The sequence below is a fragment of the Rattus norvegicus genome, chromosome 3 (assembly GCF_021556685.1).
Source record: "Rattus norvegicus strain SHRSP/BbbUtx chromosome 3, alternate assembly SHRSP_T2T, whole genome shotgun sequence".
In the NCBI taxonomy this organism is placed as follows: domain Eukaryota; kingdom Metazoa; phylum Chordata; class Mammalia; order Rodentia; family Muridae; genus Rattus; species Rattus norvegicus.
Window position 1 is genome coordinate 20,092,015 of NC_141536.1, and position 11,962 is coordinate 20,103,976.

The window sequence follows — 11,962 nt, forward strand, 5'->3', positions numbered from 1 at the left end:
AAAGGATATTAACCTTGGGAAACAGCAAAAACTGTGAGAATTGGACTATATGTCATATGAATGGACCCAGGTTTTTACATTCCAGGGAGAAGAATCTCCCTCACATAAGACCTTTAGATATTTGGGGTAAACAAATATTTTCTACCCATATCTAGCCCTTAACCCACTCTCCCTATCCTCAGCAACTGAGTTGTAATGGAGTAGTGAGAACCGTGAAGCTCTGGAAAAAGAGTGTGCGAATGGGTGTTCCCTGGCTCAGAAGTGAGTCTCTGGAAAAGGCACTGCAGAAACTGGTCAGTCTGGGTAGAGCTAGTTAGCAAGTAAGCTATGGCATTTCCCTGTGACATCAACGGTAGTGTCTTTCCTGGAAATTCTCTTGTATCCAGGAGAAGCCTAGAATATTCTGTGATGTCACCAGTGTTGTGGTGACACCAACTGCCTGAATGATATCCCTCCAGAGCCTAAGGGGTTCTGAAGGGGGCATGTTCTCCAGGTTCCTCAGTCTATTTCGGAGGGAGAATCATAGACATGCAGAGACCAGACCAAGGCAGAATGAGGCCAGACTTCAATCAGGTTGGAGAACAAGAAAAAGGAAATGGTCCTGGGGAAGACCCAGTGAATACTGGGCAGGGCTAGAGAAGCTTCCTAGAGAAGGTTGGCTTGAGCTGGTCCTTCCAGGTGTAGGACTTATGATTTTTGAGCCCCAGTTTTGTTAATTGGCTGTCCCAAACTCAGCACTTTCTGATCAGTAGTTTGACAGAGAGCCAAGAATTGATATACGTCAAGGGGCTTTCCTTGGAGCCCTTTAATGTCATGGGTAGTGTCAAAGGATACCAGGATGAGCTTCTGTACGAATAACAAAGTGCCTCTCTCTCAGGATAGGCTATTGAAGCACTTTATTCTCAGCAATGTTCTGTAGGTTACATGGGTAATTGATGCCAAGAGGGATATTCTCCTGGTCATATATCAAGGTCTCAGTTACTTCGTACTTGAACACACATGAATAGGGATTCAAGATGTTAAGCAGTTTCGACTCAAGGATTTACCTACCTCACATTAGCTGAAAATGGCCTCCAATTCTTCTTGTTTAGGCCAGCTTTTTTCATTTCACTGCCAGGAGAATGGCCTTAGGAAGTGTGGTCTAAATCTATGTTGTCATATGTCATCATATGGCTATGATGGTGGGGAACAGGGACATAGCTGAATTCAGCTTAAAGATAGCTTTCTTGCTTTGTTACTGATTCACTCTGTCTCTAGAACTGTTCATCCTCAGACTTCTGTTTTAGACTAAGCATACTTTTTCCTGACACTATGTCGACATATATTCTTTATACTTGTGTTTATCTACCTACAGAGTTTGCTCAGAAGGCATCATCCCAACCCTCCACAGGCCCTGTTGAGGAGGAGAGAATGAAGCATTTGGAGAACCTCAAAACTGCTCTCCACAAGATGCAAAATGAGAGAGATGAACTCCGGAGAATCCTGGCATATTACCCTAGAAAGAATTTAAATGACAGGTAGTCACAATGCAAGTTCTTTGTTGACTATCTTGAGATGCCTTTTAAGCCCATATTTCATCACATCACAGTAGGCTACAACTCCAGGGTGTCCTCATGGTCAAAATCATTTCTTCTGATTGCATCTTAAGCACAGAATGCGAAATTCAGATAGGAGTGAGATGGGGGCACAGGCTATTTTGATTCCTCTAAAAGTAAATCGTAGCCTGTGACCTGAATCACAGTCTGGGAATAAAAGTAGAAGTGTGTGAGCTCTCATTGTGTGTCTTAAGATGCCTGGACAGGTAGGTGTTGGCTTGTGGGAATCTTTAGGTGCTGTGGTTATGACTAATTATTGTTGTAATTGACGTGGAGGTGCTTTGGGTTCAATAGGTCCTGTGAACGGCTGAAGGGGCCTAATGCCACTTGCTGCCTCTCAGTGTGTGACTGCATTGGCAACAGGTTATCATTGGTTTTCTCTGATTTTGTTCATTGTACTGTGAGATGATGCCACATCATTGTATTTATTCGGCATTCTAATTGTACTTGACTCTGTGTGTGTGTGTGTGGTCTCTTTGTGTGTGTGTGTGTGTGTGTGTGTGTGGTCTCTTTGTGTGTGTGTGTGGTCTCTTTGTGTGTGTGTGTGTGCGTGTGTGAATGCATTTGCGTGTATCCCTTAAGATCTGAGAATTCTATGGCCTTGGTTTGGCCTAAGAATTAGCCTGACTCAGTTTCCATGGCATGAAAGAGATGAGGCTGAGAGCCTCACTTTGAGCAGTACAATATTTGACCTCTGCTCACCTTGAAGGCACATTGGAATCTCCTGGTGTGTTTCACAAATTCTTTTCTCTGTAAATACTGATTGTGTTCCTTTTGATGTCTTGTAGCAATAAATTCTAGGATTGAGAATACTCACCTAAGAAAAGGAGAATAGTCTTCATGGGTTTAAGGTGAGGCATGGACTGTGGCACAGGGTCCTGGAATGTTCTTGGCAAGCTAGTCTATTCCTTCAAGCCTGCTCGGGGAGCTCAAACAGATCAGTTCCCTCCCTTTCTCTGCTATCTGTACTGTCCCGGTTTCCATAATAAGCTTAATAAGTACCAAATGGACCCAGTACCAAGGAGCAAGGCTGTGGCATATCCTAAACTGGGGTAATTCAGGATTCAGCCTAAATTCATGTAATCCTTGAATCCTTAGTTCAGAAAGTTATTTGACCCTTGGATCATGCCCTACCACAGGATCAACTTTGAGTCTGAGATGCTCATGATGCAACACCAGCAAGTGATGACTGACCTACAGAAAATGCGCCAGCAGATCAATGAAGGCTTGTGGAAGTCCAATCAACTCAGGAAACAAAACCAATTGTACTGGTGAGTGAATCACAGTGTTGTGATCACAGCACTAGGCACAGAATGTGTCAGCCTATGCTGGTCTTTGAACTAAAGTGAGGATCAGGTTCTATACTGTTTGACGTGTACAAGGAAACCAGCCTCTAAGGAAGCCTGTAGGATTTTTACCTCTTGTAGATAGTTTGATCAAATGTAAAGAGGCTGTCAGTCTCTCCAATCATTGTCTTTCCCAACTAAGGATCTTGTAGATAGCAAAGGTGTTCACCATGATGGAGCTATCAATCAATCTTGATCCTCTGGAGCTCTGAGAGGATATACATACATATACATACATACATATATATACATATATATATATATAATCACATAGAAAGATGGCATACCTGTTGGCTCTATTCTCCTCTGTCAGCAGGTGTTTGCCTACAAGTGACTTTTGAAAAAAATGAACATATAGGCACACAGAGGAATTATGTCCTCTTCTGGGACAAACTTGAGTCCTTGGTGTCAGGTTATGAGAAGTACCCCGACTATTCTGGAATGTTGCTCTTTTCTCGATTTGACCTGTCTCTAGATTATGCTCCATGGCTACCAAGGACTTGGACTACAATCTAAGGCTAATCTAAGCTTTGGATTAGAGCTCTAGACAGTGTAATGTACTTGGAGAAGTGGGAAGAAGCTAGAGTCTTGTCTGGGATTCACCGTTTTATGTTTGTGGCTCAGCCTCAGGTACTCCCTCCTACGAAGTGAGTCTATTCGGCTGAAGCACAATGTCAAGAGAGCACAGAATGAGAACAGGGAGCTTCTATGGGAACAAATTGCACTGGAAGAGTCCATTAAGGAAACTGCGAGGTTCCGTGTGGAAGCCAGTATGAAAAACCACGTAACAAGCAGCATCAGGTAGGATGAATGAAGCTTCAAGGGGATGTTGTCCTGATATCTAACCATAAACCAAGTCAAACCAATTTAACCAATCTCCAACTTATCCAGACACTCTACTAGGTCTCATCCAGTTGTTCATCTCTTTGACTGTTTACAAGACTCTCTGTGGTGTTAGCCTCATGCAAGAAACAGAAGAAATGACAACCAAATCCTCCTGCCCAACTAGAACCTGCATTTCCCTTCGGGGGATCGGTTGATCACACATAGCACACTTACGTGCCATTATGGAGGGTGTCTTGTGGTAGCCTTCTTTGTAGTGTACAGAACTGATTAGAGCTCAGTTAAATTGCCAAAAAATGGTTATCATTGTTAGGTTCTTTTTATTGTCAGTTTTGATGGGGTTTGTGTCCTTTCTGTCCTTTTCCCCCGTACATTGCAAGATGGTCCCTTCTGCTTGCCCAAATCGTGGTTCATAGTGACAGAGCTTGAGAGGCACCTTGTCAGCCCTGCTCTATGTCAATGTTCTAGAGTTCTTTTCTGTGGCTCCTATCCTGGAGCTGACTGGATGAACAAGGATGTAGGAAAGGCTTCTCTCAAGGTGAGGTTTTGTGTGAGATAAGTTGAGCATTTGTGGGAAAAAATTCTCCAGCTCTCTCAACGTAGCATGCCCAAGAAGTGCACTCTCTATACTGTTTTATTTTTTAGGGTTTGGATAGCATTGTCTAAGCTCTCACTTGACACATTTCCTTTGCCTAATCTGTATTCACCAACTGTTCCTCCAGCATGATGGCCTCTTCATTCTTTTCTGCCTCTCACTTATGATATCTGTTCTCTCTCTGTCTCTCTCTGTCTCTGTCTCTCTCTCTCTCTCTCTATCTATCTATCTATCTATCTATCTCTCTGTGCGTGAGTGTGTGGGGGTGATTGTGTAAATGTCTGTGTTTGTGTCTGTGATCACAGATATATGTGACCACATTTATGGCTATGGTGCATATTTGTACATTGGGAGTAGCTTGTTTTAAGTGTTTGTGGTATGGGTCCCTATATATAGAAGTGTTTGTATATGTGTGTGTGTGTTTGTGCACTTGTATGTGTGTTTGTTGCATGTGTGTGTATGTGAAGTCATGAACTAATAGTTTTTGAACACACACAGACATATATACATACATATATATGTATATATAGAGGTGTATACACCTATATGCACATACATATAAACATGTAAAAACATATATATTCACTAGAATAAGAGGAAAAAATTTTCAAATCAGATTTTTCAATGTTCTTAATGGGGTCTTGATTGCTCTTGAAACTATATACAGTTGGAAAACTATTCATCATCACTGACATAACTTGGAGAAAAACACAGTAATGGGTTACAGGGATGTGAGGAGAGGCTGTGGTGTGAAAGCCATGTACCTGAGTGTCGAAACTGCTGACTCAGGCCTCTTCTGCCTTCTTTGCTCTTGGTGTATAGTAATACTGGAAAGTCATGTGGCTTGTTGTATCTTCTTAACATCCTGGTTATTTTAATCATTGCCTGCCACCACTTTCTTTCCAGATTGGCCTAAACTTGACTGAATATACCTTGGCTTTGAGTTTGGCCTGGAATTTGTTATTTGAAAGTAATTTGCTTAGAGTTGAATCTGCGAGCAGAAGATGTCCAGGAGTTATGCTGAGGTGTAATCACATCTTTGCCTCAGACAGAACCTTAGGCTCAAAATAGTCCAAAGCAGTCATCCTGTGTTGAGTGTGTGGCACTCTTAACCACTGTGATTCAAAATCATTTGATCTGAGTGAAAATCATCTTTAAGGAAGGTTTAGAAAAGTGATGACCCTCAGACATTGCTAGAGGTGTCAAATGGGTAACCCTGTGAGAAGCCATGTACAACTCTTCTGAAAGTTCAACCTTTTGACACAGCGATTCCAGAACAAGAAGTAGGTGTCAGCAGGGAAACTCTGGCACATTAGTGTTGTAGTGGTACACCTCGGAGCAGCCCTGACGTAGAATGATCCAGATGTCCATCAGTCAGAAAGTGAGAAGGTACAATGCTGTCCAGCCCTTCCATGGACTGTTGCTGAGTTTGATTATACATCCAAGCATTTGGCGTTGAATTAGTCAGCCTTATCTTACTGGAATTATATCTGACAGGATCCCATTACAAGTTTTACCTTGGATTGTGGTTATGGAGATTTCCTAGCTGTTTGTGCTGGTAGTTTGGTTCCCCTGTCAGGTAGGGTATGGGAAAGGGACCTCATATTGAAAAATGCTACTCACTTTGCATCCAGTATGAAACAGTGAGGCAGAGCATGGAAAAGGCTGCCACCACCCAGTAGAGTATTGCCTGATATTAAGCCTACTGTGCACAACCTGGTGCACTTGCTAAGCAGCCTTGGCTAACAGGTCAAGATGCCACACTTCTAACTTCTGATTTTCAGAGCAATGCACTTTAGTGGCTGAGCTGTCTCTAAGCTATGCTCACTGTGTACTTACCTCATTCCAGGTTTTTTTTTTCTTATGCCACAATAGTAGCCTGGGTGATCTCTTATATTACCATTAACTGGGAAACTAACCACATTCTGCAAAGTACTCTGCTTGTATGTGTGAACAAATATATTTAGTGGGTTCAAAAGTGTGTATCTCTGGGTGGGTGTCTGTCTGTCTCTGTGTCTGTATACATGCATGCCTCCACAGACAATATAATCTTCTAATGACCAGGATGAGGATAAAATGGAGAAAAGTCTCCAGGACCCGCTGAAGCAGAAAGAACTGGTCACTGAGCAAAAGGCCTTGACTGAGAAGATGCAGCATAATTTCAGTGTCACTGAGATGATTTAAAAGCACGATGGGAGGACCCAAGTGGATTACCTGTACTTGTAAACTGTCTTTTTGGGTGTCTGTCTTTCTGCATAGTTCTCAGCATCTGCCAGCTAGGAGCAGCTCAGAACATTATTCTGGTACATTTTAAAAGAAATTCCGTCCGTGAAGTGTATGTGATCCTTAGAGATTCCGGCCATTGTGTACTCATTCCTCCAGTCTGAGCTCTCTAGTATTATCTGAGCCCAGTGCCTTTAAGTCTCCCCACAAATAGTTTTACAATACCCATAAACAAAGGAGTGACATAGTTTATTTTCTCCATAAGTATCTCCTTCAGAGTTCAAAGCCTCCCCTTGGAAAGAATTCCATGCAGCGTATTCTTACCAAATATAATATCACTTCAGTGTGCATGTCCTTCTTGAGATATTGTTTCTCTGGGTCTTTGCAGATATTGAGGTTGTAGTGGAACCCAAGCAGATTCCTGCACTGGAGGAATCATAATAGCCTTCATTTCAGTGATGGACAGGCTTCCAAGGCCTTTCTAGTTTGTTCACATCTCTCCTCAACTGACATTGAGACATTGGAACGTGATATTAAAATATAATATATATGGACGATTGGAATTATGTGCTGTCCACTGTTCAATTTTTAGCATTAAAAACATCTATTCAGACAAAGCATTTTGTTGAAGAATGGCAGAAAGATTCACATGATTTATGGATAGAGCAAACTAAAATTGATAGTAGACTTCAGCATCAAGTAGATGCTTTAAAACAAACAGCAGAATGGTTGGGCCTAAAGATGTTGTCTATTGAACAATAGGTGGATTTAGAATGTGATTGAAATTCTACTCCTTTTTGTGTTACTGAATATGTATATATATATATGTGTATATATATATATATATTTACACACACATATATATATGTATATATATACTTATATATATATATGCAGAACAGGATTGGAAGTTAATTCAAGTCTTTAGAAGGTAATGATAGTGCTACCAAAGTATTAGTGCCTTGAAAAATGATGTTTAAACATCTTTTGGTAAACAGCTAGAGGATACTACCCCTGCGGAAATAGCTAAATTATTGGCTGATCAATTGACAGGATTAGATCCCAAGCCTTGGCTCAAAGTGTTTTCATAGCTTGGGAGGGGCTGGTTTTGCCATAATATTATGTGCATTGTGTATGATGTTGCTTTATTTTTGAATGACTAACCCCCTACAAGGGCATTTATCGCTATTATGGAAAGTGTTACGTTTTAAAACAAGACATATCAAAGCTACAATGCCAGAACACCGAGGGCAGCTTGCGAAGACTCCATTCTGTGTTCCTTCGTAAAGAGTCAGCTGTCCTCTGTCCTATGGTTGCTCCAGATGCAGCCTCAATATGGGGTCAGCTAAGTGACCTCAACCATCTGGCAATTCTTTATTTCCTATCTAGGACATAGGGTCCATTTCAGCAAAACTACTTCACCTGAGAGCCCTGTGTAATGTGTCTCCCAGCTCTTGCTTGTCCCTGCTGTGCTGGGATTAACAGACTTCTTCTTTAGACTCTTCAGAAGGCTTCCCGGGATTGCCCAAGCCTTAATTCACCCACAGCCTTACTTCACCTGATGCTCACCCCCTTCCTCTTTTAGTGCCTGCCCCTTTCCTACAACTGCCCTCCATGATAAAATTCCAATTCCCAAAATCTGTCTTCACTTGTGACTCCTGAATAGGCAGGCCTGACGCTGATGGCGGGAATTCTCCTTGATGGCTACCCCACTTTATTCCTTGAGGCAGGGACTTCACAAGGAACAAAATTGTCTCGCACAGGAAAGTCCTTTACTGCTGAGCATTTATTTTTAGCAATGTGTGCTTTACTCACAGTATCTTCTGCTGAGGCCAGTGTGAGTTATTGGGCTTATATTCCTAATCCACCTTTATTTGAGCCTGCTACTTGGGGGGAAACAGATTTGGTGTTATACACCACTGCAAACATTGTACCATTTCTTTGAAATAATTTGACTTATTTGAATAAGCATGATGGAGCTTTGTATAATTTTACTGATGCTGGCTCAAAGATGCCTTTATGTTTAGGACAGAGACCATGTCTCCAAAGCGTCTATGAAAATTGGCTATTACCAGGAAAAAAGGTTCAGGCTCAGGACTCATTGGCAGTGATTAACAGCTTGGCATATAAACCAAAATTGGAGTAACATCGTATTCGTTAGTGAGCCACTATGTTCTGTTTGTGCTCAGTTAACTTATATAGACATAAAACATTGCCCATTCATTTGGAAGAATTGCCTTGGCATGTTTGGAAAAATTATTCAATCAAATGGATACATTGGGTTACTTATGGTCAATTTCGTAATACAAGTTCAGAATGCAATATTAGTACTTGTGATTTGTCTAATGTTTCCAGGATGAGCAGAGAAGAGAATGAACCTCTTAATGGGTCCTTGCCGATGGAAAGGGGAGATGGTGGCATTGCTGATAATCTACTGGCCTCTGTGGAAGATTCCACTGTGCTTCAAACTGATCTGTGGAAGACAGCTGCTGCATAAAAAGAAGTTGTGTTTGCTAGTGGAAGCTTTTCTGAGACTGCTCAATCTGCCTCTCAGTATAATTTTACCACATTTAAGAAAGAAAAGTTACTACTTGTATTCCTATGTCATATTTGTTTTTAACAGGTAGATTTAATTTTACTAATTGATTTACTTGTATTAACTGTCATTTGTATTCATGTATTAATTCATCTATTCAGTTTATTATGAATTAAGATTCTATTATGATATTCAGCAAAAATTTTATGTATGGATGACTTAATTTGGGATGTCATTGGCCTCAAGATCTTCATGTGATTATTGAACTTTTTAATAATCTGAAGAGAAGTAAAATAATCATTAGAATCATTGTAGCTCCTATTTTTTTCCTTTATGCACTTTTATTTTTAAAAAATTGTCATTAATATATAAACATCTCATTCTCTTAAAGAATTCTACAGCTTTACAGCTGCTTGCTGATATGTGCATAGGAAATTACCACAATACAAAAGTAAGGGGTGAAGTAGCAGAACAGCACCTGATTTATGCTTTTGATGTAGGTGTGTCCACGGATAAACATCTAGAAGCCTTACAAAACTATTTACACTGTATCTTGCCTATTTACAGGTCGTAGCAACTTTTCTAACAAACAAAACTATATTTTATCAAGTTATGATAATTGTTTCCAACAAAACTTACTATATTACCACAAAATAATTAATGATGAAACAATATTTTAAAAACAACATTAAATTTTTCATTTAGACTGCTTTTGGCATTTGCTTGTGATTTTTGCCCTTTGGTTACCAGCATCAATGTCACATTCCTAGCCATATTGCATATTGGTAAGATTTCAACACATCACTGATATCAAAGACAGACACCGAGTCAGTATTAATAACAGATTACCTACATGGTACTGTAATTTCAATAAAATTACTGTCTCACTGGATATTACATGCAAAAATCCATAAATTGTCACTTAACCCACAGCACGGCAGGAGCAAACATCCCAGTCTGACAGAAAAACTGTACCGGAAGTTCAACGCTTCCCCTCGAGAAAACAGCGTTGTAAGATCAACAAGAAACACAACTGTCCTTCTCCACTTAAAAAATGATACTGTTTCACTTATGGTAAGACTGTTAATGTCTGTGTATTTTAACTATCTTTAAGCTTAAATTCACATGAGAAAAATCTTACATTTATAATAAAATCTTATTTCAATCAGTGAATGAAATGTGCATTTTACTCTTATTTGAACGATTATCCCCTCCTCAAAGAAATGGATTTGGTAATTGAGGTATCTTACCACAAACCCTCACATCAAAAGTATGATTTCTTCCCTCCCCAAACAATCCTTAAAAGAGTGTAAAAAAACCTATAAATCTGATTTGCATATTTACAAAATTCTAAATAGCAAATATAGGCAACTCACCTAAAAATTTTTGTGCAACCATTATAATCACAGAAATGGATGTGTCACTTCTCCAGAACCCTCCTCCTGTTGTATCTGACAGGTTGGATATTTGGCGAATTAACTGGCAGAGTGGCAGGTAAATTTGGATTGTGAGTTGCCAGTTTCGAAGCAATTGTAGCAGCGTAGGACGGAGGTGGGTTAAATTCTGGAGCATCTCAGCTTGTCTCTCAGGACTTCCAGGCTCTGAGCTCGGTGGTGATGGGGGAAAGTAGGAGGCCTGCTGTGGAAGAAACTGACTCGGCATGGTGTACCTGCAAGGAGGCATGCCCTGGAACTGTTTCAGTGACGTCTGCGGCACAGCAGAGGGGTGTGAGTTAAGGCCGGCCATAGAGACATTAAGGGTGTTCATGACTGCTGTCTGGTTTGTCGAACTGGGCACGTCTAGATCAGGTGTATTCCACAGCTGCTACAGGTGGCCCTGCTGGGAAGGGACCGAGAGATGGAGAGAGACCTGGTATAGGACGTTCTTGTTTGATGAAGATATTGTTCACCTCTGGCGCTGTGGTCTTGTGGGAGCTGAACATACTGGGGAACTCAGGGAGGCCCTGCGTGGGGGCCGGAGGAGGGACGGTCGATTCGCTCTGGTGGCTGAAAATGGTAACAGGTTCTGTCTTGATCTGTGTTGCGCATGGTCTCTGGGATTTGTAGAGGCCAGGTCTCAGGTGCGTGATATCAGGGAGAAAGACGTTCATGTTGATGCTGTAAGGGAAGCCTTCAGTGACAGTGAAGAACTGCTCAACCACTGAGGCACTGTCTCGTCTGTATTTTTTATGCTCTGAAATTATCGGAACTGGAGGAAGCTGAGGTGTCAGATACTTCTCTATTTCACATCTTGTCTGGACCAGCTCCTCGGAAGGCAGTGTCGGTGCACGTGTTTCAGATCATCTACAGGGCAGAGCGCTTAGTTGAGGACCAGGTTCGCGTGAACGCGGGCTCCTCCTGCATGGCCCGCGGCTGGTGCACTGGTCCCAGGCCGGCGCGGGCGCTCATGGTCAGCAGCCTCGTGGACATGGACTTATGGTCTGGAGACTACAGACTACCGGAGCAGGATACGGGGCGAGAGTGATTTCCACCGCCCAGGCTGGCACCGGATGGACAGCAGACTCGGTTCGGGGCCCCAGTAGGGGACCCCTGGACTGGCAGCCAGGCGCTCACAATGGGCACGAAGATCCGGGATCCTGGGCTTGGTCTCTCCTGTCCTGCCCCAGTCCTCGCAGGAACCCGCTCCGGCTACTGGCGACTACATTTATTTATTTATTTATTTATTTATTTATTTATTTATTTATTTATTTATTTATTATGTATACATTATACATCATCATACAGCTTTCTGCCTGCATGTATGCCTGTAGGCCAGAAGGCCAGAAGGGGGCACCAGACCTGATTATAGATGGCTGTGAGCCACC

At 41.7% G+C, this 11,962-nt stretch overlaps 1 protein-coding gene and 1 pseudogene across 1 annotated transcript; one reads left to right on the top strand and one right to left on the bottom strand.

Moving 5' to 3' along the window:
* The first annotated feature begins 405 nt into the window (after positions 1-405).
* LOC148006451 (disks large homolog 5-like) lies at positions 406-10,311 on the top strand. The gene is made up of 6 exons (XM_087654905.1): positions 406-573; positions 1,355-1,517; positions 2,735-2,866; positions 3,566-3,742; positions 8,958-9,225; positions 10,072-10,311. Exons 1-5 carry the CDS (start codon positions 444-446, stop codon positions 9,097-9,099), a joined length of 744 nt encoding a protein of 247 aa, XP_087511031.1. The 5' UTR covers positions 406-443; the 3' UTR covers positions 9,100-9,225; positions 10,072-10,311.
* Positions 10,312-10,510: 199 nt separating this feature from the next.
* LOC148006452 (Krueppel-like factor 5 pseudogene) lies at positions 10,511-11,629 on the bottom strand (annotated as a pseudogene).
* Between the last annotated feature and the right edge of the window lie 333 nt (positions 11,630-11,962).